We start from the raw sequence: 27,379 nt of genomic DNA, 5'->3' as shown, positions 1-27,379 counted from the left end.
GTGGGATCAAGGTGGGGGCCTGGGCACAGAGCCAGGGGTGAGCCAGCCTGTGTCCTCCGGGTTTTGCAGGCCTCCTCCCTGCCCTTTCCTCACACTGAACACATACAAAATCAACCATATGTGCAGGCATGAAGGAAGGGGGCAGGAAATGAGAGAAAGGGAGAGAACGAGGGATTTGCCCATCTGTCTGCCCACGCCCCGAGAGAGATGGGAAACGGGAATTCACTCTTCCCTCGGTGTCCATTCCTGCACATCTCCTGGCAATGAAGAGAATTCTAGAATTTACACGGGTGTCTCCTTTTATGTAATTAAAACAAACCAAAAACCCTATAAGCTGTCTTACAGGATGCTGTAAATTACTGGCTATAGTGTGCACTAGGTACAGACACAGATGACCTCTTCTGTTTCCATGGGTGATTTAAGAGCTTTTCAAGGGCTTCTGGGGACTAATTTTTCCCTCATTCTGAAGCAGCATTTGGACTGTGCTACTTGAAGCCATGACTGGGTTTTGCAGTGAAGCCACACATCCATCACCGGGGTTCTTTTTTAGGCTTATCTTCTGAGGCGGCAGTGGCTTGAGGGAGAAGTTCTGTAACTGCACAAGCTTCCAGCAGAGAATTCCCTGACCAATAAGCCGTTGGCTCTTTCCTGGAAGCAGGCCTTGGGGGAGAGGTTTGAGGTTCTTACTTTTAAGAGGCGTGTTTGTAAAGAATGCCTTTATGTGTGTTGAAAAGTATACAAATCCTATGACTCAAGCATCTCTAAAAAAATGACTTCATGCCATACCAGAGTCTGGTCCCTTTCTGCCTGTGACCCCACTTTGTCCCCATGCTGCTCAGGCTGGAGTGCAAGTGCGGCTTGCGTCTTGAATGTTCTCTTGTGTTTCAGGAGCTGATGAGGTGCTCTTCTTTTGGCTGATGGAGACCACAGAACTCCTGGATTTCTGGAACACGAGACACAGAAGCAGTGACGATGAGGCAGTGTCTCCGGCAGCTGTGCCTGTGCTGTTGAGGGCTGAACCCCCAGACGGCCTAACTCCCAAAACAGCCCTGTTCTGCTGCTGCCCTAACTCTTCAAAAGCGCTCATCCATGGTCCTATCTGGCTGAAGTCTCCCATCGGCTCATTCCACAGATCAAGAATCCTGGGAATGCTGGTATTGGCCCCGGACACCATCTTCCTAGGTAAAAGGAACTCTACTGTGTGCCATGAGCCTATATGCTTTAACAACTGACTGCTCCCAGCCCCCCTAAAATCCAGGCTTCCAATGGCCGCCCACCAATGTAGTCAGGTCGGCACAGGTTTGTTTTTTTTCCTTTAACCAGTTTCTCACAGACGCCTGGCTTCCTGGGCTGAGGGTCATCCCAGCCCCTACTAGCCCTCCCGTCCCCACCCGAGGCTGCATGGCAGTGACCCTAATGCTCCACAGATGACCCTAGACAGGATCTTCTCCCACTCAGCCCCACAGCCCTCTTGAGTTCACGGGACTCGCACGCACACGTACTTTGAATGATACCTCTGTAGGCTAAAGCAGCTGGGGAATCCGGTGCATCAATCAAAAAAGACTGTCCTTTGTCACAACTCTTACCTTAAGGAGATAAATGAAAAAACATCGGTGAAGACAGAGGCCACACGAACTGGGGGTTCTTTCTGGTCGTGTGAGCTTAGGAAGGCCTTGAGCCTCACCGGACAAGAGCAAAGCTGAGAAACACACAAAATGAACAGCAGCGTACAAGACGTGGGTTCCACCGGGTGCGTTTTCCACGGCAGCGGCCACCTGTCTGCTGGGCTTTCCCAGCACCCTCCCAAGGACACACAGTGGGGTCCTAGGATCCAGGTGCCACGGTGCAGGGACCTCTGGCAGTGGTCAGAGACCCTGCCAGGCAGGTGCTCTTTTCTTCTCCCCCTATCCTGGGCAGAACCCCATCAGCCTACCCAGCACTGCTGGAGAAGCAGGTCTGTGGTTCTGCTCCCCAACCTTAGGTGGGCCGTGGCAAGGCCAAGTGCTGAACTATCCCTTTCTCACTTCCCCTCGTACTTGGGCACAGGGCCAGGGAAACCGAGCTGGGGGCAGGGGGGTGCAGGGAGGATCCAAGAGGAGAGGGGGTTGGCAGAGGTGGAGCCCAGATGAGCCCGGGCTACCCTGGGACCATGGCAGAAATGGGGTAGCTAGACTAGGTCTGGGGAATCCCAGCACAGTCCCGTGATGGCCACGATGTTCTCAAGTCTTCCCTTCCCCAGTAGGCCCTCCCCTTCCAAAGGTACCCTGGTTCATTCCCCATTTTCAAGGCTCCCCTTTCCTCTGACTGTGCTCTAAGAACAGTCCTGTCAGAAGAGCTTGTTGCTGAGGCTTTCTGGTGTCCTCTGGGGACATCGATGCAGCAGCAGCAGCCCCCCCGGCAGGGATGGGGGGCATTGTTATCACCCCCTCTTACAGATGTGGCTGTCAGGACTTGGAGCCTCCAGCCGGTGGTGGGGAGAAGCAGGACTCTGAGGCCGGGCAGGGGCTGAGAACCCCAGGGCCAGTGAGGTGGCCTTACCTCCTGCCCCAGGGCTCCCACCCAGGCTGGAGCGCAAGCTTCATCCCTTCCTGTCTGTGTCCGGGCATCCACCTTGGCTCCCGCTGGACAAAAGAGTTCACGAGGGTCACAGTGCCCTCACCGCCTTGTCCTCCTTTCCACTGTACGAACGTGCTAACCCCCCTTCCTCACTGGTCTGATTTCAACGACAAATGAGGCTCGGGGACATGTAACGTCACACGGTACTGCTTCCTAGAAGACACTTCATTCTCTTAGCTTCAGACTGAGCCGCAGCCGCCCCCGAGGGCCTCTGCTAGCAGCTCTTGTAAAGTGCTAGAACTTTGCTTCTTTGTGACTAGTGGACGGAGTCAGGCAGGACGGCAGCTGCCTCCCTCCCTCACAGGGGCTGGGACCTGCACACTGGCTTGGGGCTCCCCGAGCCTGGATAGGCTCTTCCGGGCCCCTCCCATCCTATCATAGGGATCTGAGGGACCTGGCCTCCAGCTAGGGTACAGGCTCACAGCAGTGGGTACGCCCGGAGCCACTGCCCAGCCTGTCCCTCAGCAGCCCCCCTGTGCTCCAGCTGCCGCTGGGGATCTTTAGCAGGAGACCTGTGCTCTGACCACCCGAGGGAAAAGGGTGAACTCAGCACCATGCCTGGTCGGCGCACAGTGGTTAATCTCCCTGGGTGTGTGCCCCTCCCTAAAAGAACAGCTGGGATTTCCTGTGGTACCTGGGGGGCCCCCAAGCGCAGAGTGCTTCTCAAGGGGGAGCAAAGGCTCCCAGGATATTCTCCTGGGCCCCAGGGTTCCAGAGAGGCACGCAGTCCTGGGGCAGCCCCACACTCACCCTCCACCCCGTGCTTTCGGCCCCATCTCCCTCCAGCCCCCCAACAATCTGGCCTGCCTGGGCATGGCCCACACAGCTCCCCAGCCTGCTGCCAACCCTCAAGCCTCCCCTGCCTCGAAGAAGCAGCACGGGAGGAGGAACCTGGCCTTCCCCACACCCATGTCTCCCATGGTCAGTCATGGCTGCCCATCGGCCCCAGCTCCTAGATGGCTGGGACCTCAGCCAACTTTCTCCCCAACCATCAAGTCCTGTCCCCTTCCCTCTCCTGCACGTCCCTTCCTCTACATGGCAAAGCCCAGCCCCGGGCAAGTCCTACCCTCCTCCCCACTCCCCTGCAGAGCCACCTGCAGGTCTCCCTCTCAGCAGTCGCCCCTGTGCCCTGGCTCAGGGTCTGATTCTCATTTCCCAACTGCTGCAGGCCCAGCAGCCAAGCTTGGCTGCAAAGCTGTCCACACCCGGGCTCCAGCCTGCCTTCCAGCCTTCGCCCCTTGGCTTCCTGCAGGCCCAGGCCCCTCTGCTCGTGCTCCCACCCCACGGCTTCTGCACGTCCCCGGCACAGCCGACATACCCAAGTTCAACTCTGTGGTCCCCGGGAAACAAATGTGGAGGCCGGTATAACTTAAAAGGTGTGGACTGCCCTCCCCACCATGCCACTTAGCAACAGTGAACACACAATGGGGATGGGGTCCACCATTCCCTCCTCCAGGCTCACTGCCGCTCACAGGGTTGTCTAGAGGGGATGCGCGGGACTCTGGCATTAAAAACGGGGCATTTGTGGGGCACATGGTGGCTCAAGGGGGTTAAGTGTCCCACTTGAGCTCAGGTCGCAATCTCGCAGTCTGTGAGTTGGAGCCCCGCGTCGGGTTCTGTGCTGATAGCTCGCAACCTGGAGCCTGCTTCGGATTCTGTGTCTCCCTCTCTCTCTGAACCTCCCCTGCTCTTGCTCTGTCTCTGTATCTCAAGAATGAACATTAAAATAATCTTTTTAAAAAGGGGGCATTTTTTCATGCAACATAGCCCCTGAAGGCAGACCAACACCCTCACCTAGTGCTGAGAGACAGGGCCCTCGGTGCTGTGCCGGACCTCCCAAGAGGCAGAAAGTCTTCCTAAGGGGTTTTCCAGGCTAATTGTGTTCAGGACTTTCACCTCAGAACCTAATTCCTGAGATGGGACCGCCCAGCATACCCCTGCCCAGTCCCCCTCCGGCCCCCTCGCCTTGGGTGAATTCCTCTCCCGTGGCCTCCCGGCATCTTGCAGACAGTCGTGACCCACGTTCCAGGCCCCACGCGGCCCCCTCGTGACCCAGAGGTTTACTCGTTCTGACTACACACCCAGGGGGCCTACGGTTTCCCTCGCCTGGAGGTGAGCACCTGAGAGCGGGCCCTTCATCTGTGGCCCCACGGTCCACGGTCGCGGCCGTGCGGGGTGTGAACACCCCGCTTGGTGACACAAAGTTGAGATCGGCGCTCAGACTCACCCACCTATGTGTGGGTCCAGAGGCACTTTTCCGAGGAGAGGGATCTTCAGGTCCTGGCACAAGACCTCCGCACCCCCCGTCGTTGGTGGGAATATCTGAGACTCTTTCTAGGAGGCAAGTTAAAAGGGAAGAGTTAGGACTTTGTTTTCAGAATTAAAACTGGACATTTTAAAGCAACTTTAAAAAATGGCTGTTTGAATATGAAACAGTAACCACCCCAGCAGAGTTTTCCTTAAATCAGCAGTATTTTGTGTGTGTATGATCCCACTTCCCAAAATGAGGGGGAAAGCAGAAACTGTGTCACAGAAACCGTGTCCCAGGCTCTCCTCCACCACTACGAGGAAGGGCCTGGGCTGCCAGGCCCGGGCCACCGCATTCCCACCTTGCACTTGGGGCAGACGAAAACAGTCATGTTCTCCACCACTCCGATGATGGGCAGCTTCACCTTGTGGCAGAAGCTGATTTCTTTGCGGACGTCCTGGAGGGACACCTCCTGTCAAGGTTCAAAACACCATTTATTTCAAGATCAAAGTGAAGACAGACCGTGTGCGGGCAGGGGCGGCACTGCAGTGGACTCGGCACCAGAAAGCCTCACGTTTAATAAGTATTTGGGCCCGACCATGTGGTGACCCCTGTTCGGGGCATGGACTCCCACAAACCCCGAAAGGATAAACCTGAACAGCCAAATGGTAAACGTACAATGAATGTGCAGAATAATAACCTTTTACGACACCTCAGGGTTGTTTTCTCAGCAGTACACGACTGTGCACCATTGTCTAGATCGGGGGAAAGTGGGCCCCATCTGGCCGCCTGCCTGTTTTTAGAAACTTCTGGACGCAGCCACGCCCATTCCTTCACATCTCATCCCAGGCTGCCTTTGTCCTCCAGTGGTACAAAGGAGTAGCTGTGACAGGATGTAGGAGACATAAAGCCTAAAATATTTATATCTGGCCATTTAAAAAAAAAAAAAAAAAAGGTTTGCTAACCTCTGATCTCAACTTTTGAACACAGCTTTATGGACAAGAAACTAAGGCACATTCCCGTATTGAGATTGAATTCACTTCTGAGCTCTGAAAGTTCGTCTGACAGCGTGAGCACTGTGTGTAATCCTTGCTTAGTACCCTCTCCACGCCCCGGTGCCACATTATTGCAGACACGTCTGTGGCTTTACCACGTGGGGGGTGCCCGGAGGCTCAAGGCTCCCAGTCGTCCCTCTCTCCTGAGCACACCTTTGGTTCTCGGTCTGTCTGGCACGGAGGGAGAGACACAAAGACATTAAGGGAGAAGGTCAGCTGGTAAGAGTCCCCGCATCTCCCTGCACCTCTGTCGTTCTCTCCTTGGTGGCGCCGCTGTGTCAAAAATGCCCCCCAAAAGGGTCCGCTGCCTGTAACGGTGGCTGTGAAGGGCTCTGAGAAACCAGGAGGGCCTGCTGTCGTGTCACACTCTGCCGAGAGGTTCTGGAGGAAGGGCACACAAATGTGGAGCGTCCTTCCATGGCTTCCCGGAGAAGGGCCAGCCTCTGCTCTTGCTGTGCCTCTCTTGTTGAGCCCAAGGGGCAGTCTGTGCTCTCTTTCACAGTCAAGTTGCCTTAGCCTTTTTTTTTTTTTTTTTTTTAACGTCTCTTCATTTTTGAGAGAGCAAGCATGAGTGGGCTAGGGGCAGAGAGAAGGGGACGGACGATCCAAAGCAGGCTGAGCCGACAGCCCAACGTGGGACTGAAACTCATGAACCTGAGCTGAAATCGGATGCTCAACTGACTGAGCCACCCAGGCGGCCCTGAAGAAGCCACCTTGATGCAAAGTGGATTTCTGTGGTTTCTCAACAGATGATTTTGAACCAGTTCACAACAAAACTGAACACCAAGAGTTCCTGTATGCTCCCTGTGCCCACCCCCCTAACGCCTCCCCACTATCGACATCCCACGGCATGGCGCTGCATTCCGAACAGATGCTTTTCCTTTGCGGTAACCTGTTGGGACCACACTCAATCGTGTGGCCGGCCTGGAGTGGCCCCGACCAGCCTAAGGACAAAGCCACCCTCCCTCCACTGCCGCTCCCTGGGACGGGTGCTCCCTCCGCTGCAGCCACCAGAGGGGCGTATCTGCTTCTCTGCACGCCCCCCAGAGGCCCCCTGACCAGCACCAGAGCCCTCTCTCACGCCTGTCGCGTCGTCCGCTCCCTGACCCAGGCACCCCTACGTGGCCCACTGTGGTCACCCCCGCTTGTCGGAGCGCCACGAACGCACTGCGTCCGGCACCCACGTTCCTCCGTGAACCGCACAGGCCCTGAGGGAGGACCGGCCTTTTCCCTCCCTGGCGCCTGGCCCGGGGCGTGTTCGTAGTGGGTGCTCGGCCCAGGTCTGACAAGGGGTGATACTGACTGCCTCACAGACAAAAACCTACTTTCTTGTGCTTTCTTAGGAGTGGAGGAGAGTACCGTGACAGGCGTAACTCATTTCTTGGGACCCTGTGAGAGCAATGACAAGAACAGAGCATATCGCAAACCTGACCGTGTTTGTTCACTGCTGGGCTCACTCAGGCTGACGCTACTGCTCTCTCCTCAGCGTGCGCCCAGCACGGCCTGCGTGCGACTGGGACAGGAGGACCCGGGCGTCGCTAAAGAAGGGGCAAGGGCTGTAGCAGCTAATCCAGAAGCCTGTCTATACCCGAAGATGGCTGTACGGAAAACCAGACTTCCTCTGTTTGTCGGAGACGTGAACAGAAGCACTGCAGGGGGACGGATGCGGGGGCACAGTGGGGGGGGGAGGTGACCACGAGGGACAGGCTGAATTCTAACAGCACCAGTGGCCTTGCGGGCTTGGTGAAGGACACTTCAAAGCAATTTCGAGCCGCTACTGTTTAATCTGTGGACGGAATTGCGGCATGCTCATTTTGTACACAGCAAACGCCTGGACCACAGACAAAACGTTTCACAAGTTTCTGCAGATCCGAACCGAGGGCGGTCGGAGCACGTGTTGGCGGGAGCTGCTTCAAGAAAAGGGGCTCGAGACCGCACGAGAAAGAAACCGTTCGACAGGGCACAGCGTGGCGCCCTCTCTGCGCGGGCGCTCGCTCACCTGAGGAGTAGTGATGATCACCGCCCCATCGACGTGTGCCGCGGACAGGTACTGGACGGCCGAGAGGTGTTCGTCCGACGTGCCCGGCGGGGTGTCCACGATGAGGTAGTCGACCTCTCCCCAGTCCACGTCCCGAAGGAACTGCTTGATCATGCCTGGAGAGAGATCCAGTGAGGCCCCTTCTCTTTCTCGTTTCCGTACTCACGACTCTCTAGAGGAGGTTCAGGATCTTCACGTACACTTGGTCTGTGCTCTAAGTCAGGGGCGTCTGCCTACGGCTGGGGTGGGGCGTGCTACTGGCATCTGGCAGCTAGAGGCCGGGGTGCCGGCACCCTAGAAGGCAGAACACAGTCCACCCCTCCCCTAACAGAGAATTCTCTTGGCCCCAGAAGTCACGAGGGCCTGGGCTCAGGAGCCCTGTCCTAAAAGACACTTTTGCATGGTTACCTTAAGCCTCAGCGGCCCAATCACCTTGCTGTGATGTCACCTCACACGTTTCTTGGGCATAGAAAAGCTACTATAAAACCACAGTGAAAATAATTTCAGGGTTACAGAGGTCTTAAGGAGAAAAAACCCATCATAGATGTTAAAAATTGTCAAACAGCCCCTGGTATTTCTGTTCGGCTCTCTTCAACCAGTGAAGGCAACAACAGAGGCCATGAGATGCTTACAAATGATACCGTGCAAAAGCCCGGCAGATCACAGTTGCCATCCTGACGGGCCAGGCTGCCCTTGGAAGATGGTAAGCAAAGAGAAAAAGTGGAGTGGCAAACCATTCTTCTTTGGTCCCCTCCAGATAACGGCATCGTCAGGACTGCTGAGCAAGAAACCCACGGACATCACCCCCAGGTTGTCTTCCAAGAACTAAACAGGATGAAACAAGAAACATTTAAAACCACAGGGCAAGGCACTTCCTTGTCATTTATCTGAGCTCAAAATGAAAAAACCATTTGGGGAACTAAATGACCACGTGACTTATGGGTCTAGTCATTATTTTTTGCCAGTTTATTATTTATTTTGAGAGAGGGAGGGACGGACGGAGAGAGAGACGGGGAGAGAGAGAATTCCAAGTAGGCTCTGCATTGTCAGCACGGAGCCTGACCTCACAAACCGTGAGCTCACGACCTGAGCTGAAACCAAAAGTGAGGCCATTAACCGATAGCCACCCAGGTGCCTTGGGTCTATTCATTCTTTAAACCCACAAATCATTTTGAGCAGGAGGAGAAGGGTTACCATGGGGGGGGGGGGGCGGACTTGAAAGAGGTCCCCTGGGGCCCTGTGCTGCAGCCTAACCTCAGTTGAAGCATCCTTTAACTGCTCTCACCTGGGTTGGCAAACCTTAGCTTCCAGGCCAAATCTGGCCCACCTTCTGCTTTCGTACGTCAAGTTTTGTTGGAATACAACCGTGGTCATTCATTCACGTATTATCACCTTCACACTTCAACAGCGGGTAGCGTACCATCCCTGAACTGCAAATATTTACTATCTGACCCTTGGGAGAAGCAGTTTGCCAGTCCCTGATCTTAACTGTATTCCCTGCACCTAAAACAGTCCTTCCATAGTAAGTATCTGCTGACTGAGTGTTGGGTTGAGGAAAGTGTTGCCAGCCCAACCCACATCTGTTACGTACACATGACACACTACCCTGAAAACAAGGCAAAGAGAAATAATAGGGTGCTTGCGTGGCTCAGTCAGTTAAGCCTCTGACTTCAGCTCAGGTCACGACCTCACGGTTCGTGTGTTCGAGCCCCGCATCGGGCTGTGTGCTGACAGCTCAGAGCCTGGAGCCTGCTTTGGAATCCGTGTCTCCCTCCCCACCCCCCGCCCCCAAGACTTATGCGCACTCTCTCTCTCAAAAATAAACATTGAAAAACAAAACAAAACCAACTCACCACTGGAGACCAGCCCGAGCCACTCTGGTGAACCTGCACAAACACGAACACGGACACACGCATTTATAAGAAATGACACACTTAGGCACACTTCTCACACAGACCAATTTACACATTAAGAAAACAACTTCATAAAACAATTCATCCTCTCAAATGCTACCACTAAATCCTTACTAGAGAGTGAACAGCTGGGGAGAGGCCATGGGTCATAGAAGCTCTATTTCTCAACCCTCCACCCTCCCTGAGTTGGGTTATTTTGAAACCCTGGCTGGTTATGTCTAGTCAGGTTCAAATATAACCTGGGGCCGGGGGTATTTTACAGGTGTGACAGCAACCAGGCGGGGGTTGTCGAGGATGTGCAGGGGACTGTGGCGCAGCAAGGCCGTCTCTGTAAAAGGCCAAGTGTGAAGCAGCGACACAGACCCTGGCCCGTTGGCAGCCGGGGTGTCAGCCTGTGGGCACAAGAACTGGGGGGGAGGGGGGCGCGGACAGGGGAGAGGTGTCGACAGGAAGCTCAGGGGCCACTTCATGATTCACACTCTCTTTCCAGCAGACGTTCGTTAACAGCCGGCGTTCCACCCCGCCCCGCCTCTTCCTCGTCAAGCTGGACCTGCCTCTTCCTCGTCAAGCTGGACCTGACTCGACTTCCAAGTACACGGCAGTCTTAGCAGCTGTGCCGCCCTACTGTTAAAACCTTCTCCAGAGATCTCATTCCCACGCCACGTCAGTCTCCCACAGCCAACAGCTCAGTGGCTTTCGGGATATTCGCGGGAGCTGGGCCCCCCCCACCAGTCAGTTTCAGAACATTTTCGTCACCCCTTAGCGGTCGTCCCCGATCCTTCCACCTCCCCCCCATCCTAGATGACCACCACCCACCCTTGTGTCTACAGAGGTGCCTGTTCTGGACATTTCACAGACCTGCAACCATATACCAGGTGGTCTCTGGTGACTGGCTTTAAGGGTTTTTTAGCTTTTCTTTTTTTTAATTCCAGCAAACATGCCGCGTTGCATTAGTTTCAGGAATACACCACAGCGACTCTACAATTCCATCTGCGACTCTGCTCATCACAACAGGTGTGTCCTTGGTCCCCCTTCACCTATATCACCCAGGTCTTCATTTAAAAAAAAAAAAACGGGCGCCCGGGGTCTCAAGAGGTTGAGCATCCGACTTCAGCTCAGGTCATGATCTCACGGTTCATGGGTTCGAGCCCCGCATCAGGCTCTGTGCTAACAACTCAGATCCTAGAGACTGCTTCGGATTCTGTGTCTCCCTCTCTCTCTCTCTGCCCCTCCCCCGCTTGCACTCTCTCTCTCTCTCAAAAATAAACAAAGATTAAAACAAACAAACAAAACAACAAACCTTCTTCCCTATTTAAACTCATCCTCCACGATGGCAGGCTTAAAAGAGGGGGTAAAAAACATAATAACCCCAACAGGGTATGAGAAGAAAACAGCATCACTTCTATTTTATCTCACCACGTAAAAAATTCAGGGTCTATAAAATACTCACCTGTTGGTACATTCAGTGCTATGTGCCCGTAAGTGACAAGTAAACACAGAGCCGTGCTGTGGGCGTGTGCGAAGAAGCTGGTCACTGACGGCACATGAGCACACGTGTTGGACCCCTAAGCTCTTCCTCCCTCCTGGATGGTGTCATGCCCCTTCCCGAGGCGCCCTCAGCAGCAAATCCCAGCCCTGAGTAGCGCCCATAGGCCTGGCCTGCCTGCCTCTGGCTACTGTCCAGCTCCCCTACCTGTCACCCTGCCACTAGTCATTGTGCTGGTGACACTCCTGCTCCAGGGCTCCTGCACCTGGCTCCCTCAGCCCAGGAGGCTCTTCCCCAGCAGGATGCCCTGGACCACACCCTCCTAAGCAGCAGTTCCCCTTGCTCCTCCCATCCCCCCTACCCTGCTCTCATTATCTTTGATCTGTCAGCTGCCCCCCTCCCACCAGGGCTGGACGTTTATTTGCCTTGTTGACTACTCTCCCCCAGCTCGCGCACGGCGCCCAGCAGTTATGTGAAGAGTGAGCCGATCTAACACCCTGGGAACATCCTAGCTCTCTGGCCTCACTTTAATGCACTGTCTTCAAGGGGGACCCTTTCTGGGACTGCTTCTTACCACCTAGGAGGGAGAGATCAGCACCTGTACAAACTGCTATAGGGCTGAGGCCCTCCTCCGTGTCACTCGGCCGCCTTGCAGCCTCAGCTCCCTAGGGGTGACAACGAGGGCAAAAACATTCCCCTATTTCCAAGGGAATGGACCCCTGGCAAAGACCGGCCTAGCTTTCCCAGGCAGAGTGAAGTTTCTGTGTCCTACTTCTGCATTTCACTCGTGTTTCCCTTCCCCTCCAAGAAGGCATTGAAACTAATACTTCTCAAAGGGCGTGGGTGGACTTTATATACAATGCCACCCCACCACCGTTCACAGCTGTCGTTCACGTAGACGGACCAGTGAATGTTTGTCTGGTTTCAGCATGGCCGGGTGGGGACACACGGCTCTGCTCCGTCTGGGATCAGCCGCTCGGCCCAGCCATCTGCCGTGAGGATACTGGCTATGGTGTGCATGACAGTTCTCACCTGTTCTCCTTCCAATCCCATCATCTTGGGAATCGATGGCCCACATATATCAATGTCCAGAAGGGCGACCTGGGAAACAAGAAGAGACCAGAGCAATGATGCGACTGAGTGTGCAGTCCTCCAGATGTGCACTACTGGGAAAGAAACGGGGCTTGAGGAAAAGAGGAAGCGCAGAAGATAGAAACTAAGTCAGATGTGGACCAAACGGAATCTCAGGGGAGTTACGGCATGCAGCTTCCAGGCGGCGGAGACACCGTCGAGAACTCCTAAAGAGAACGTGGCACAGTCCATCAACGCCAATGATTTCAGCACCCACCCCCCGGTCTGGCCCAACTCCAGGGTGATCTAACAACCCAATGTCTGGTCAAAGATTCGGGTGCAGCCACCGCTCACTGTTCACTCGGCCTTGACCGTGTGCCCGAAGGGGAGGTGGGTATCATTATCCCTGCTTTACAGAAAACGAAACTGAGGTTCAGAGAGGCCCACTGACTTGTTCAATAAGCAAGAAGAGCTGGGACGTAAACCAAGGTCTCCCGACTCCAACACCGGGCCCCCTTCCGTGACCCCGTGGGGCCCGGAGAGGAGGGCCAGAGTGGAGGCTCTCGCTGACCTCTGACCAAGCTGCACTGCACTGTGATCGTGAAAGTTAGTGATGGCTTCCCCTTAACGCCTAACAGGAAACTGAAGGTAAGAAGGAAGTCGAGGGAAGCTGTGTGAAGGCTGGGAGGACTCCTCCCACCCCAAATGCCCCAGCTTCTCCGCGTGACACAGGACAGGCTGGGAGACGCCTTCAGGAACCCTCTGAAGAGCAGGAGGGCTGGTATTCCTCTCAAGACTTCGACGTCAACCATCCAGAGTGCAGCACCTCCGGGTAACTTTTGAACTTGCTCCAAATCCGCTTGTTGCTTCCTCTTCGCTGCTCCCAGCAGACCCCAGCCTCCACTTCCTCACTCTGCTCACCCTGGATCGGGAACCGATTCATGATCAGATCAGCCTCTTGGCTCCCCCGCCCCCTGCTGGGCCACCTGGAGAACGCAGCCCAACGATTCTCAAGCTGAGGACCCGGTTTCCTTCCCTTCACACTGGCACTCGAGGCTGGTGGGTGTTAATGATCTAGACCTTTTACCTCAGGGCCTCACGACTCAGGAAATCACACCATCACTGCAATCCTAACAGGCTTTCCTCGCACTCTCGGTTTCTAGTCACTCAGTCTCTGCACCCTTCCTTGGGGGAACGATTTTGTCAGTTTAGAGGAACCAGGCTCCCCACAACCAAGGGGGCAAATCCTGAGTGCAAAGATGCAGGAGTGCAAGAAACACATCCCATGCATTCTCTTCCCTGGTGGTGTCCAAAAAGACTGACATGTCTCTGCTATCCAGACCTCTGGGCGGCCATGTATCCTGTCCCCTTCACACTTCCTTTTGAACCTGTCACTAACCCAGAACCGATCCAACTAACTCCCTTTCTGCTCAAGCCAGAGAACCCTAGTAGAGACAAACGTGCCTGAGTAAAGCTTACTGGGGCCTCTGTGGAAGGTTCTAGAAGCCTGATGAAACAAGCAGGCTTTGCCACAACCATCTCCCAGCCAGAGACTGGGGGAACAGGGTACCATCAGGATCCCAAACTTCCCCTTAAGAAAAGGTGATGGGGACACCTGGGTGACTCAGTCGGTTAAGCATCTGACTTCCGATGAGGTCATGATCTCACAGTTCATGAGTTCGAGCCTGGTATTGGGGTCTGTGCTGACAGCACAGAGCCTGGAGCCTGCTTCGAATTCTGTGTCTCCCTCTTCTCCCTGCTCCTCCCCTGCTCATACTCTGTCTCCCTCTCTCTTTCTCACAAAAATAAACCTTAAAAAAATAAAATTAAATTAAAAAAAAAAAAAGGTGATGGGAGGTAAGCTGTAGCCCTGATGGCATTCCATCCAGTCACCCGTGTGGACTGTTCTCTCCACCCCAACCGTCATAGCTCCTGATCCCAGAAGCCAATGTTCAGGAGACCATCGGACCCCGTCCAAGCTCTCAAGTCTACAAGCCCCGGACACATGCCTTATTCAGTCCAGAAGCCCCCAGAGAGCGCCCGCGAAGGCTATAATCCCCTTTCGGATCACAAAGCAAGATGACCACTTGGTCCCTTGTGGGAGTCGGTGACTCTGCCGTGGAAAGACAGTGTGTGAGCTTTTGTGGTCTCCCAGCTGAGGTGTCACTTTTGAAGCTTCTGCTCCCTTCACCACGACTCACAAAATCCCAGACTGCCGGTGATCCGTGGGAGCGGGGGGGTGGGTCGTCCTAGTTCTGTTCCCTCGTGGCTCAAGACCCTTCGCTAACAAGTTGTTGGGACACCTGCCTGCCTTGAGGGCTAACACAGAACAGTCCTGCTGAGAGTCAGGGATGCGCTTCCCCGAGACAGTGGACAGAAAAGGGACCAGAACTGCCCCCCTGAATTTAGGGAAGGAAGGAACATGTGCTATTTGAGATTCATCAACACAAGAGATGCAGAGTCTACAGTCCGTCCGTCAACAGCCTCCAGCCTTTGGAGACAGTGACGTTCCCAGTCATGAGAAGGATCTATGGGGAAATACACTTTCCTAAGTGCAGACTTTTTTTTTTTTTTTTTTTTTTTTTTTGTAAGCCACCAGTGCATCAAGAAATCCAGCCTATCAGCCCTATTTCCACACTGGATGGTGTGTTTCCGCTCAGTTGTGGAGCCCAGACAACTACTTCAGAACGTAGCTACGTGGAAGCATCGTTGTGTGTGAACGACAGTCTCCTTCCAAGCGGTTACTTGCCTCTGGCCTGGTTAAAGCCCATCTTCGGAGAGCCGTTTAAGAATACGCCTGACCGCTTCTAAAAGCAGAGAGCATTCTGGTTAATGTGGATATTCTCTCAGGGAAACCATCACAGTTTTTGGCTGACCAACTGGCCAATGTAAATGCGATCCTCAAAGGGCAAGGGACTGACAGAAGAATAAGTCAACAAGTAGATTTCGAACGTCCTCAGCACGGTGCTTGGGGTAGGCTAAAGTCGAAATCGTCACCACCTCCCCCTCCTGTTCCAGTTAGTGGATGAAGCAGTAAGGATGGCCGTCACAGAATTTACTGAGCACTTCCCACGCCATCAGGCACCATACTGAGCCCTTTACATTTACAGCCATTACTTCCTTTGGTACTGACGCTCATTTTACAGAGAAAAGGGAGGCAGAGAGCCTGGGAGCCTGCCCGAGGTCACAGACGTGGTATGGATGAAGCTGTGATGGGAACCCAGGCAGTCTGACTCCAGAGCCGGTATTCCTGCCCACCACACTCTACAGCACCCCCCACCCTGGAGCTTCGATTCTGCCCTTTCTCCAAAAGCGGTAAGGCCCTGCTTCTTCAGTCTCCTGGGCTCTCCCTTCATTTGTTCCCTGGTCACTGTTCCACCCACTGCCCTACTCCGGGTCCTCCAGGAGCAGCCGCAAACACCGCCTCCCGCCTGGCTTCCTGTCCCCTCTAATGATACTCAGTCACATGCTTGGCCGACTTCAGTGCAATGCTCTTAACACAACGCTCAAATCCTACCTCTTTGCTCGCCAAATGTCTTACCAGGTCATTCAAAGCCTCCCTGGTCTGGCTCAGCCTCGTCTGTGGCTCCCTTCCCTGGAGGAACCCCACCAGACTGCCTGCCACGCACATTTCCCTCAGTCCCTGCCAGAGTCCAGAGGCCGCCTTCTCCAAGCCCAGGGGTCCCTCCAAGTTCTCTCTCCTATGTCCCAAATCCCTAGAGCACATCTTGGAGGGTGGACGCCAAATTCCAGAGAAGCCCACCTCAGCCACTGGAGGCCGGCAGACACAGCTCCAGCACCAGCAAACGATCAGAACAGGAAGAAGGAAGAAGGGAGAATTCAGAGCCTGGGTGAGTCAGAGAACACCGAGCGTTTCAGATGACCCAGCCCAGCCGCTTCACTCCCGGCCTGTGGCCTCCCCCAAGGGTTCAGCCTTCCTCCAAAGAGGCACTTCCCCTGCCAGCACCGGTGCTTCTGGTGCTACAAACCAAACTGGGGGCCAGTAAACTACAATCTGGGCGCCAAACCCAGCCCGTTACCTGTTTCTGTACAGCCCACAAAGTAAGAACGGTTATTACGTTTTTAGAAGGGTGGAGAGGGGGAAGAAATTACACAGTTTCATGCTATAAAATTCAAGTACCAGTGACAATAAAATTGTATTAGAACATGGCCATGTTTGTTTCTTTACAGATTGTCTATGGCTGCACTTATGTTTAAGGGCAGGACTAAATACTCGCTACAGAAACGATTTAGTCTTTGTAGGCCTTCCTATGGCCTGTGAAACCTAAAATATTCACATCTTGTGTAAAATGTTCTTTACACAAAAGTTTGCCAACCCCTGGAGCAAACTCTAATTTCTTTTTTTTTTGTTGTTTTTTAATGTTTACTTACCTTTGAGAGAGACAGAGACAGAATGCAAGTGAGTTAAGGGCAGAGAGAGAGGGAGACACAGCATCCGAAGCAGACTCTGAGCTGCCAGCACAGAGCCCAACGTGGGTCTTGAACTCCCAAGCTGTGACATCATGACCTGAGCTGAAGTCGGCTGCTCACCGGACTGAGCCACCCAGGCGCCCCGCAAACTCTAACTCCTTAATCCAGTGATTTGAAAAATGTATTCCTAGAGTCCCTGGATACTGGTGAGGTGTCTCAGTGGCCCCCGTGTATACTGAGGGCATGTCAAAATGGTAGGCTTGATCTCCTACCCACTGTAGCTGGCTTTTTTGCAGAAATGAAGCCTTCTGTTAAGATCTTACGGTGGTTATTTCACACTAACGTAGAATGGTTTATCTCCTACAAGGATAAAACGCTGAAATTCACCCAGCTTTCAGAATTTAAAAATAAACACATGGCAGTTTTGAAACTTCGATATTAAATTAATTGACTTCTACATTCCCTTCTGGCACTTTTTAATTTTTTTTTAAAGTCAAAAAGTGGAGGGCCATTTATCAGAGTTGGAAAAGAAATCTGAACTGAAACTCAGCCCTCGTATATAAAAAAATAACTCCATATTCAAAACGCACAAAGAGAAAACTAATACCCAAAGATAAGTCCATGTACGAAAGGAGGCACAAAGACCACGGGAAGAACGGACAGAAGAAATGGCTTTCAACACGAACAAAATACAACTGTTTTTCCACGTAGGCCCTGAAGAGTATCCTGATGCACCAGAGTGCAGTTAGTTGCCAATTCACGTCCAGAGAACAGCAGGCTCTCTGACCCACAGCACGCACAGGGCCAGGCGAGCCACAAGCCTTCGGCGAGGGCTGTCGTTTCGGGGTCAACCTACCAGAGACTTGGAGTCTAAGAGACACCCAGGCTATTCTAGTAACTCTGATGTGTTAAGTATTTATTGGAATTTTAAACAAAATTTCATTCTAGAAAAAACCAAAAACACAGAATGTGTTCTGTGTTAAAACACACACACACACACACACACACACACACACAAATCATAAACCACAGTATCCATGGTTTTATTAGGCATAAAGTGGCAACCAAAGTGAATAGGAGAGTCATTTTTCTAAGGTCAATGCAAAATTATCTCGACTCCCATGAATAATCCAACGTATTTTTAAAAATCGCAGGGACTGTAAATTTCCGTTTGAACTTTGTGGTAAAAACATTTTTCCCCCCTCTTCCTCACCACATCACACCTTTCATTAAGGCTGAAATCCAGAGAGCAGGCCCAGGCAGCTGGGAGTTTTCACGCCCATGTGTACACTTGGCCAGGAGTGAGTGGCCCAGTTCAGGGGTTGGCAGACGTTTTCTTCCTCAAGGGCCAAATAGAAAATACAGTTGACCTTTGAGCAACACAACCCGTGTGCAGTCGAAAATCCATACAGAACCTTTGACTCCCCCCAATTTTAACTACCAATAGCCTACTGCTGACCGGAAGCCTTACACATTAATAGTCAATTAGCACTTACTTTTGTGTTACATTGTAACTATATTCTTACACTACAGTAAGCTAGAGAAAAAAAGGTTACTAAAAAACTCATGAGGAAGAGAAAATACATTTATGGCACCATAAAAAACCCACATGTAAGTGGAAACATGCAGTTCAAACCCCTGCTGTTCAAGGATAAACTGCATTTTAGGCTTTCTGGGCAAAATCAAGGATGCTATTTACCGCTTTAAAAGCAACCGTTTTTGGGGCGCCTGGGTGGCGCAGTCGGTTAAGCGTCCGACTTCAGCCAGGTCACGATCTCGCGGTCTGTGAGTTCGAGCCCCGCGTCAGGCTCTGGGCTGATGGCTCGGAGCCTGGAGCCTGTTTCCGATTCTGTGTCTCCCTCTCTCTCTGCCCCTCCCCCGTTCATGCTCTGTCTTTCTCTGTCCCAAAAATAAATAAAAAAAACGTTGAAAAAAAAAAAATTAAAAAAAAAAATAAATAAATAAAAGCAACCGTTTTTAAATGTAAACACCATTCCAGCTCACAGGCCATAAAAAGAGAGGGGCTGTATTTGCCCTTGGGCTATAGTTTGTAGACTCCTGGCCTAGAAACAGGCAGAAAGGGGCTAATAAAGAGAAATAAGTCTGAACTTGACAAAATCATCAGCACACCAAGAGATTAAATGTCCACCTGCTATCCATTTTCATAGCTGGAGAATCTAACAAAATATTTCATTTCACTGTTTAACAGCTATGCTTTCCTCCTTCTCTCTGCAAGGATCTAGATTCCAAGGAAGCCAATCCAACTTAGTCTAAGGAAACCGTTCTCTACAAACCCTCAGGAACCCTCACACAGGAGTCTCTCCCAGTTTTGCCCAAGGTCCCACCTGTGTGTTTTCATCCTCTGCTAGGCCGTGGGCAAGGTGGGCACTGAATGTGCTTTTTCCAACACCACCTTTCCCGGATAACACCAAGATTTTGTGTTTCACGGTCTTCAATTTTTCTTTGATTTCTTCTATGGCTGCAAAGAAAGCAAATCAGGTGATGAAGCCTCTGACCAAATGGACTTGCGAGAGCTAAATCCTTGGGGCTCTTTCAAGGGATCGTGGGCGAAATACAACCTAGCTAACGGCGATAATAAGGAATGCCAAGAAAATAAGGCAATTAGCGCATCTGAAATCTTCTCGTTTATCGGTTGACCGGTCTGTGTCCTCTTTCTAGAACATCAGCTCCAGGAGGACAGAGACTGCAGCATCCACTGCTACATTCCCAGCTCTAGAAGAGCGTCACCCACATTAACACGTCCCAACCGGGGACAAAATCTGCCTGGGAACATTTTTGGTTGTCACAAGGAAGGGGTGCTATTGACATGTAGTGCGTAGAGGCCACGATGCTGTGACATGTCTAATAACGGGCAGGACGGTCCCCCACCCCCCAAAGAATGATCCAGATCCAAAGTTCAGTGGTGCCAAGGCAAAGAAACTCTTACAAACAGCAGGCACTTAGGATGACCACGGATGACGATCACATACACATTTACTACACATTCAATGTTTCACCTTCCTGCAAATCCTTAAAATACCCCCATGAGAGAACTACTGCCCCTACACACACTTATTTAAAAAGTAGGCTCCTGGGGCGCCTGGGTGGCTCAGTCGGTTAAGCGTCCGACTTTGGCTCAGGTCATGATCTCACGGTCCGTGAGTTCGAGGCCCGCGTCGGGCTCTGTGCTGACCGCTCAGAGCCTGGAGCCTGTTTCAGATTCTGTGTCTCCCTCTCTCTCTGCCCCTCCCCTGTTCATGCTCTGTCTCTGTCTCAAAAATAAATAAACGTTAAAAGAAAAATAAAAAAATAAAAAATAAATAAATAAAAAGTAGGCTCCAAGCCCAACGTGGGGCTTGAACTCATGACCTTGCGATGGACAGTCGCAGGCTCTAGTGAGGCAGCCAGGTGCCCCTTGCCTGTTTTTGAGGAGAAAATGGAGGCCCAGAGAAGTTAAGACCCTCGCTCAAGGTCATACTGTTTGTGGGACCCAAGAACCAAACCCAAGTCTCTTTGAACACCTTCAAAATTCTCCCAGCCTCCTGCTTTTTAAGATCTTTCTGTAAGTCCCCGGAGTCTTCCCCCACCCTCCCATTTATCCTTCGTACTGATTGCTGTGATGAGTTATTTGCTTGGTTGCTTATTGTGGGTCTCGCCTGTTAAACTAACATCCACTGGGGCAGTGACCCCGTCTGTCTCATTCACAGTACCCCCAACACAGACCATTGTGCCCAGGAGGTGATGGATGCATATTTCTGTTAAATGAACGCGAGAATTGCTCTTTTTTCAAAGGAAGACGATGATGTCCAAAGAATGAGCCCGAGCCCCGCCTCCCCCACCCCCCAAGTTCAAAGTCTATACCCTACTCCTCGTGCTGCAGGCCTCCTCCGACCACTGCCGGTCACTGTCACTCAAACCTCCGGCCCCGCCCACACTTCGCCCGGACTCCGCTCACTGATCCTTCAGGCTCCGCCCCAGCCGCTACTTCCCTTTACTCTTCCATGACTGAAGGCCCCGCCCCAACCCTGACTTTTCCACGCCCCGCCTCCTCTGGGACCACCCCTCCTAACAGGCATCCTGGTCCCGCCTCTGTCACTCAACCTTTGGGCCGTCCCTCATCACCATCAACCATCAGCTGTCCCCGCACGCCCCACCTCTTCCCGGCTGGCGCCCTTCACTTCCGGCTCAGGTCTCGCCCCTTCCTCACCTGGGTCCGGAGCGGCGCCGGCTCCGGAGGCACAGAGCCGCTGGTTGGGGCACCCCTGACATGAGGCCCCTCGGCCCGCCTGGGCGCTGCCGGTCCCGGGACAGCCTGCACGGGGACAAGGTCACAGTTAGAGGGGTTCCTGTCCCTCCAGCCCCCCTATCCATGCCCCCTCCGCGCGCTCACCCTGAGGCACCTCCTCCATTCCGGCTGTCTTCGACGTCTGCGCGGGTCACCGGAAGCCGCCCTTACGTATTTCCGCCCCTTGGAGCCCAATCTGACTCCAGCCGCGCGAAATAAGTCTCAGCAAGAGGGCTGCGTGCATGCGCAGATCTTGTCTGAGCCGCTGCGAGTTCTGAGCTGCAGAGATCCTTTGGGAATTCTTCAGCACCTATCTCCTGGGAACAAAGGCATTATCCTACGTGATCTCAATGCCATTTCATACCCAAGAAATACTGATGCAAAATTGTTAGCTAACATACACTTTATATTCAAATTTAAGAGCCATTTAATCCGTGGTCCCAGATAAAACTTGCCCTCCACATCCCCATCCTGGATCCAATCAAAGGTCCTATCTTCCTTTTGTTCTCTCTTTAGCCTCTTTTAAATTGTTTTCATTTTTTTAAATTAAAAAGTGTTTGAATTTATAAGAGCGAGCCCCCCCAGGTACACATGAAACGGAGAGCGGGGTGGGGGGCATCCCAAGTAGGCTCCTCACTGAGCCCAATCGGGGGCTGGAACTCACTAGCTGTGAGAGCGTGATCGGAGCCGAAATCACGAGTCAGACAACAGACTAAGCCACCCAGGTGCCCCATTAGTCTTTTCAAATAGAGAACAGCCTTCCTCCTTCCCATGTTGCCCTTGTTTTGTCTTTCAGGACATTGATAAATTTGGATAGTCCAGGCCAATTGCCTTATAGAATACCCCATTATCTTGATTTGTCTGATCCCCTGCCCTTATGATTAGATTCAGGTTAGAAGTTTTCGGCAGAACATACTTGAGTAATGTGCTTTATTGTTGTATCACAGCTCGATGCCCTGAATTCCCAGTGGGAATGTGAGGGCTTGGTCACCTGGGGAAACGGCTGTTACTCCGGAGAACGGTATCCTTTTCCATTTGTAATGAATAAAGATTGGGAGGTGATTCATTCAGAGCATGTGACTAGCCTGCTCATCAACGTGCCACTCTGGTTTTAGCATTGTTATTGCCTAAATCCGTTATACCTGTGTTCCAAAATTGTGCCTTTGGAGGAGAAAAGCTCACGGTCAAAATAGTTTACTTTTCCTGAGGTCACACAGTTCATGGCGAGGAAGCCAGAGGGATGAACCTCGGCCTCCCAGCTCCAGAGCCTGCAAGGTCATCCGTAACATATGCCAGGTGACTCCGTGCGAGGTGCTGGTGCCACCAAAGTGCCCTGATTCCTGTCGCTCTGGTGCCCGTCTGGTTGGGACAGCAGATAATAAAGCAGGGAATTACAGAATTATAAATGCTATGGCAGAACACAAACGGGGAAGAGTCAGGGAGGAATTCCTTAAAGCTGAGCAGGATACATAGATTAGGACAGGGCGGTGGCATTGACAAGTGGGGTCTCAGACGGAATGAACAGTGTGAACAAGCCCAGAGAGGAATTCTGACCTCTTAGGCAGGGACTGTTGGGATCTCCAGTTTGCAGATAAGACAAGGTCAGAGAGAGGGACTTGCCCGAGGTCTTAGGGCAGGAGGCTGCACAGCCAGGCTTCCAACAGAGTAGGGCCTGGGCTCTCGACCACTAGGCCACACGTTGGGACCCAGGAGGCAGATTCCTCTTTGTGAGACTCAGAGAAGCGAAGGGACTTGGCCCTGGGCCTCCCAGCCAGCAGGCCTCACTTGACTCTTGTGACCACAGGCCCTTTTCCCCTCGGCCACACAGCAGAGGGCTGAGGCCAGCCCCCCACTTCAGATCTTCCTTACTGATGTCCCCCAAGATATTTCCAGCGTATTCCTCCCAGCTCTTTCCAGCAGCCCTACTGCTTCATAGCTCTCTTCTGTCTCTCGTGACCCAGGGGCCCGCCCACACAGCGAGTCTGCTCGGTGGCAGCGAAGAAAGATCTTCTGTTCTTCAACCCCTGTCTCGCTACTCATTCCTCACCACCAGGCTATAGAAACGATCTCCTTCCACACTAAAAAGTGAAATTGGGGCGTCTGGGTGGCTCAGTTGGCTGAGCGTCCGACTCTTGATTGTGGCTCGGGTCATTATTTCATGGTTCGTGAGATAGAGCCTGGCATCAGGCTCTGCGCCCAGCACGAAGCCTGCTTGGGACTCTCTCTCTCTCTTTCTCTCTCTTCCTCCCTCCCTCTCGTGCTCCAACTAAACTCTTTTCTTTAAGTAAAATCAAATAAACCTCTCAGCTTTGCTCTAGGTCTCTCCTCCTCTCCCCAAACTCCTGTCTCACCTGGGATGGAATTTTCCATCTGTGGGAGGGGGAGCAGATGGGCAGCAACTAGGCTGCAAAGCAGATTCCCAGGCCCATCCTGACCTCCTCAATCAAAAACTTCAAGGGCTGGGCCAGGGACTCCTCATCTTTACCCACTCACTAGGTAGTAATTATATTCGCTAAAGCTTGAGAACCACTTCTGAAGACGAGTACACCTCAACACTCAGTTCTTGGCCCAATTCCGGTCACACTGTCCGCATCCTCCCAGGATGACCAGCTTTATGTTGATGGCATCCTCCACTATCCAGAGGAAACATTCTCCAGTCTCCAGCTCATTTCTCCCTAAGTTCAGACACATGTCTCCCAGTCAACACCTGATGGATTTTACTCCATGGGTGTCCCTCAGCTGTAACCAACTTCCATCCACAACTTTTTCCCCCAAACTAGTTCCTCCTTCCGGAGTTCTGATCTCAGAGAACAGTCCCACCACTGCCCTATGAACTTGAGTCCAAAATCTGAGCATCAGCCTTGCTTTCTTCTCACCATCTCCCTTGTATCAGTCATCCACTGCTGTGTAAAGAGTCACCCCAAATATATGTAGTGGTTAAAACAATGGTTTATTTCTCACGAGTCTTCCGTTTTTATCTGGGCTCACTCGTGCGGCATCGTTCAGAGGAGAACGGAGAAGATTCTCAGGTGTGCCTCCATTTCCCTCCACACGCCCCGTATCTCTACAAGGTCTCTCATCAGCGCCTTTCCACAGCAGCTGTACAAGTCTGCAAACAGGTGCAGGGGCACTTTCCCACACTGTGCTGGTCACATCAAGTGACAAGGACAGACTAGGTTCAAGGGGCAGAGAAACAGAGGCCACATCTTGATGGGTAGAGTGGCAGGTGCATAAAAGAGAGGGCGGTCAAGACTGGTGGCCATCGCTGGAAACATTCTTGAGGTCTCCCTTCAGGTCCGATCAGGGATCAAGTCCCATGGCACACACCTGTGTGTGACGCGATGGCCTCCCTGCCCAAATGCCCCAGTTCCTCCCCCCTCGGTGCATCTGTGCCCTCCCACTGTGAACAGGGCCTTCTATTCCCGGACTCTGTGCTCAGGCATGTGACTTACTTTGCCAACGTGATGTGTTAGCCAACGTGACCTAACAGAAAACAGACATTTGCCCGTTTTCCCTTTCTTGCCCCTCTGCCATCGCCAGGAGAACATGTCTGGGCTGGTCTGTGAACGTAAGATGTGGGACAGAGCCACCTACCCAGACCCACAGGTGACCACGGATGTGGGAGTCCAGAAGGACCATCCAGTCGACCCACAGACTCATGAGCCAAATAAACACTGGTTGTTTTGAGCCGTCAAGTTTGGGGGAGCAACAGACCAGTGATATCTCCTTGCTGCCTTCCTCCCAGACCTCATCCTACTGGGCCTTAGCAGGCCTCGCTAGGCTGTGCTGCCAGAATGAACACCCTCCAGACCGCAGAGGCTCAAGGCAACAGTTTATTTCTTGCTCCTGCTACTTGTACAGCTTCACTGGCAGAGACCTGTTGGTTGTAGTTCCTCGACAATACCGAGGACAGAGGCCCGACCATCTCCTGTCGACACTGTCTGAACACAAGCCTCTAAAGATCGTGTGATTTGGGGGCGCCTGGGTGGCTCAGTCGGCCAAGTGTCCACCTTCAGCTCAGGCCATGATCTGACGGTTTGTGGGTTCGAGCCCCACGTCGGGCTGTGTGCTGACAGCTCAGAGCCTGGAGCCTGCCTCAGATTCTGTGTCTCTGCCTCTCCCTGCCCTTCCCAGCAACCTGTTCTCTCTTGAGCGCGCACGCTCTCACTCTCTCTCTCAAAAATAAACATTAAAAAAAAAAAGAAAAACAGCGTGATGTACACGCTGCTTCTGAAATGCTTCCAGCCAGAAGTGTCCTCTATTTGCATACCTTCCGTTCCAACGAACACATGGTCATACCCAAAAAGGTGTGGGGAGTGTGGTCAGTCGCATGTGCTGGAAGAAGAGGAAACCCAGACCGGCACAGAATCATCTCTGTGGTTTCTCGGGGTTTCTCTCCTACACGTCTTATGGTCCTTTCCCCTTACAGTTCAGACTGGGTTACTCTGCTACTCTGACACCTTCAATGGCTCCCTATGGCCCAGGCTAGCACCAATCTGGATGTGGTTTTCAGTGGCCTCCATGACCAAGTTTATTCCTCTGGCCCCACTTCTCGCTGGGTGCCAGTGTGCATGCCAAGCTCTATCTAAAATGTCTCTCCAGGAGACATTTCCCCGGGCACCCCAAGCCATCACTCTGTGGCTCACACAGGTCCTTTGACAGGAATGTCCTACCTGCTGGCCCTTGCCCCGTCCTGTGACGTCTCAGCTTTCCACACCATCCCACGGAAGTCATTTCTGGCCTGTGGAATCCACGGCATTCTCCTTTCCTGAACACAGAGTGTTCCAGAAGCCTGTGCCCAGTTTTCTGTTTTAGTAACTTGGGAGGTGTGAATGCTACAAACTTCCCAGAATCAGCGTTTCAAAGTATATTTACATCTCCTTTACATTTACTTACTTTGGGGAGTTTGATAGATTTTAAATTTAAGATTTTTATTTCGGTCCCCCTGATTGAAGATGGCAATGAGGACGAAAACAACAAAGCGAAAGCTGGAAATTTTGTCGTTTTCAATGTAGAAAACTTAGCAAGTGCCAAAAGATTTAATTAGCTACATTTTTAAATGCTTTTAAAAATAAGTTTGGAAAACTAGAGACACAGCAGAACGATCAGTGATTGCCAGGGGTTGGGGAGGGAGGGACGAACCCGCAGAGCACAGGGGATTTTCAGGGCAGGGAAACTTACTGTGTGACACCATCAGAGTGGGCACTTGACATGATGCAGGGGTCAAATCTCACAACCTTACAGCACCTAGTGTGAGCTCTAACTCAAACTGTAGACTTTAGATAATAATAACGTATCAATATTATGGTTCACCCATTGTAACAAATGACCACACCAATGCCAGGTGTTAATAACAGGGGAAATTGGGGTGGGGGAGGCAGAGAAGGAACGTTTGGGAACTTTCTGACCTTCCTGATAAATTGTTCTGTGTGCCTAAAACTGCTCTGAAAGCCAAGTCTCATACTTCTGAAGTTGTTAGGGCTCAAATGAGCACTGGGAGGGCTGGGACACGCGTGTGTATACCTCCTGGAGGTCGTGTTTCTCAACCTACCCACATACTATGATCACCTGGGGGCTCCTCTGCCGAGGACCTGCTCCCCCCACCACCCGTTAAGTTAGAGTCCTGGGCAACAAGGGCCCGGGCATGTAAAGGGGTGCTGAACCCCGTTTCCAATGTGGGGTTGCGGTTTCCCCAAACCGGTAACACTGCGGGCGCCAGCCAGGTGGTCCAACAATTGAACTCAGTTTCTCCATTGAGGCTCTTTACCCGGAAATAGCATTTGGTTCCGCAGGACGCGGACTGCCTCCCCACCCGCACCCCTCCCCTTCGCTGACTCCAAAAGCCAGTTGCAAGCCTAGGCTGTCACCTGTGCTTTGGACTGCCCGGCTGTGGAGTGGGGATCCCAACCTCCTTGGACCTCAGACGCCTGTCCAAAGTCCAGCTTGCTCGGTCTTCTGACCGACTAGCTACCAATCAGCTTTTCCAGGACCTCCCCCTCTTTGGATTCGATTAGTTTGCTGGAACGGCCCACAGAGCTCAGAAAAAACGTGTCACTTACCAGATTACTGTTTTTGTTTTTATAGGAGAGAATTCAGAAACAGCCAGACGGGAGAAATGCACGGGGTGAGGTTACGGGGAGAGACTGCAGGAGCGTCTGTGTCCTCTCCAGGCACGGCTCTCTCCCCAGTTCACCAAACTGGAAACTCTCCACACTCGGTCCTTTCGGATGTTATGG

General features: G+C 52.4%; 2 protein-coding genes and 2 long non-coding RNA genes across 7 annotated transcripts in view; 3 read left to right on the top strand and 1 right to left on the bottom strand.

Annotated features, from left to right (window-relative positions):
• TVP23A (trans-golgi network vesicle protein 23 homolog A) overlaps positions 1-1,066 on the top strand; it is a 28,826-nt gene extending 27,760 nt beyond the window's left edge. The window contains exon 8 of the mRNA XM_053894286.1: positions 889-1,066. The gene's annotated coding sequence lies outside the window, so the exon portion shown is untranslated. The remainder of the gene's footprint in view (positions 1-888) is intronic.
• NUBP1 (NUBP iron-sulfur cluster assembly factor 1, cytosolic) lies at positions 289-27,379 on the bottom strand. Of its 4 annotated transcripts, none has more exons than XR_002085597.2 (13): positions 27,203-27,379; positions 21,249-21,460; positions 21,066-21,170; positions 19,204-19,337; positions 12,389-12,457; positions 9,811-9,843; positions 8,692-8,782; positions 7,919-8,073; positions 5,226-5,336; positions 4,848-4,950; positions 2,539-2,621; positions 1,491-1,586; positions 289-943 (listed from the first exon to the last, which is right to left on the bottom strand). XR_002085597.2 is itself a non-coding variant. In XM_019468569.2 (12 exons), coding segments are annotated over exons 2-12 (918 nt in total). In that variant the 5' UTR covers positions 21,268-21,460; positions 27,203-27,375; the 3' UTR covers positions 289-941. The 4 variants fall into 4 exon arrangements, 2 of the variants coding, with proteins under 2 accessions (XP_019324114.2, XP_019324113.2); XR_002085596.2 differs by having other exon boundaries at positions 1,503-1,586; XM_019468569.2 differs by lacking the exon at positions 2,539-2,621 and having other exon boundaries at positions 27,203-27,375.
• Positions 1,109-8,885, top strand: LOC128774852 (uncharacterized). Its single transcript, XR_008419307.1, has 2 exons — positions 1,109-1,182; positions 7,263-8,885. It is a non-coding gene; the product is annotated as an uncharacterized LOC128774852 (long non-coding RNA).
• On the top strand, positions 15,025-16,597 carry LOC109278314 (uncharacterized). Its single transcript, XR_002085599.2, has 2 exons — positions 15,025-15,742; positions 16,148-16,597. It is a non-coding gene; the product is annotated as an uncharacterized LOC109278314 (long non-coding RNA).

The sequence above is a fragment of the Panthera pardus genome, unplaced genomic scaffold (assembly GCF_024362965.1).
Source record: "Panthera pardus isolate Hobbes unplaced genomic scaffold, ASM2436296v1 HiC_scaffold_5, whole genome shotgun sequence".
In the NCBI taxonomy this organism is placed as follows: domain Eukaryota; kingdom Metazoa; phylum Chordata; class Mammalia; order Carnivora; family Felidae; genus Panthera; species Panthera pardus.
Note: the sequence above shows the minus strand (reverse complement) of the source record. Positions and strands in the feature narration are given on the sequence as shown.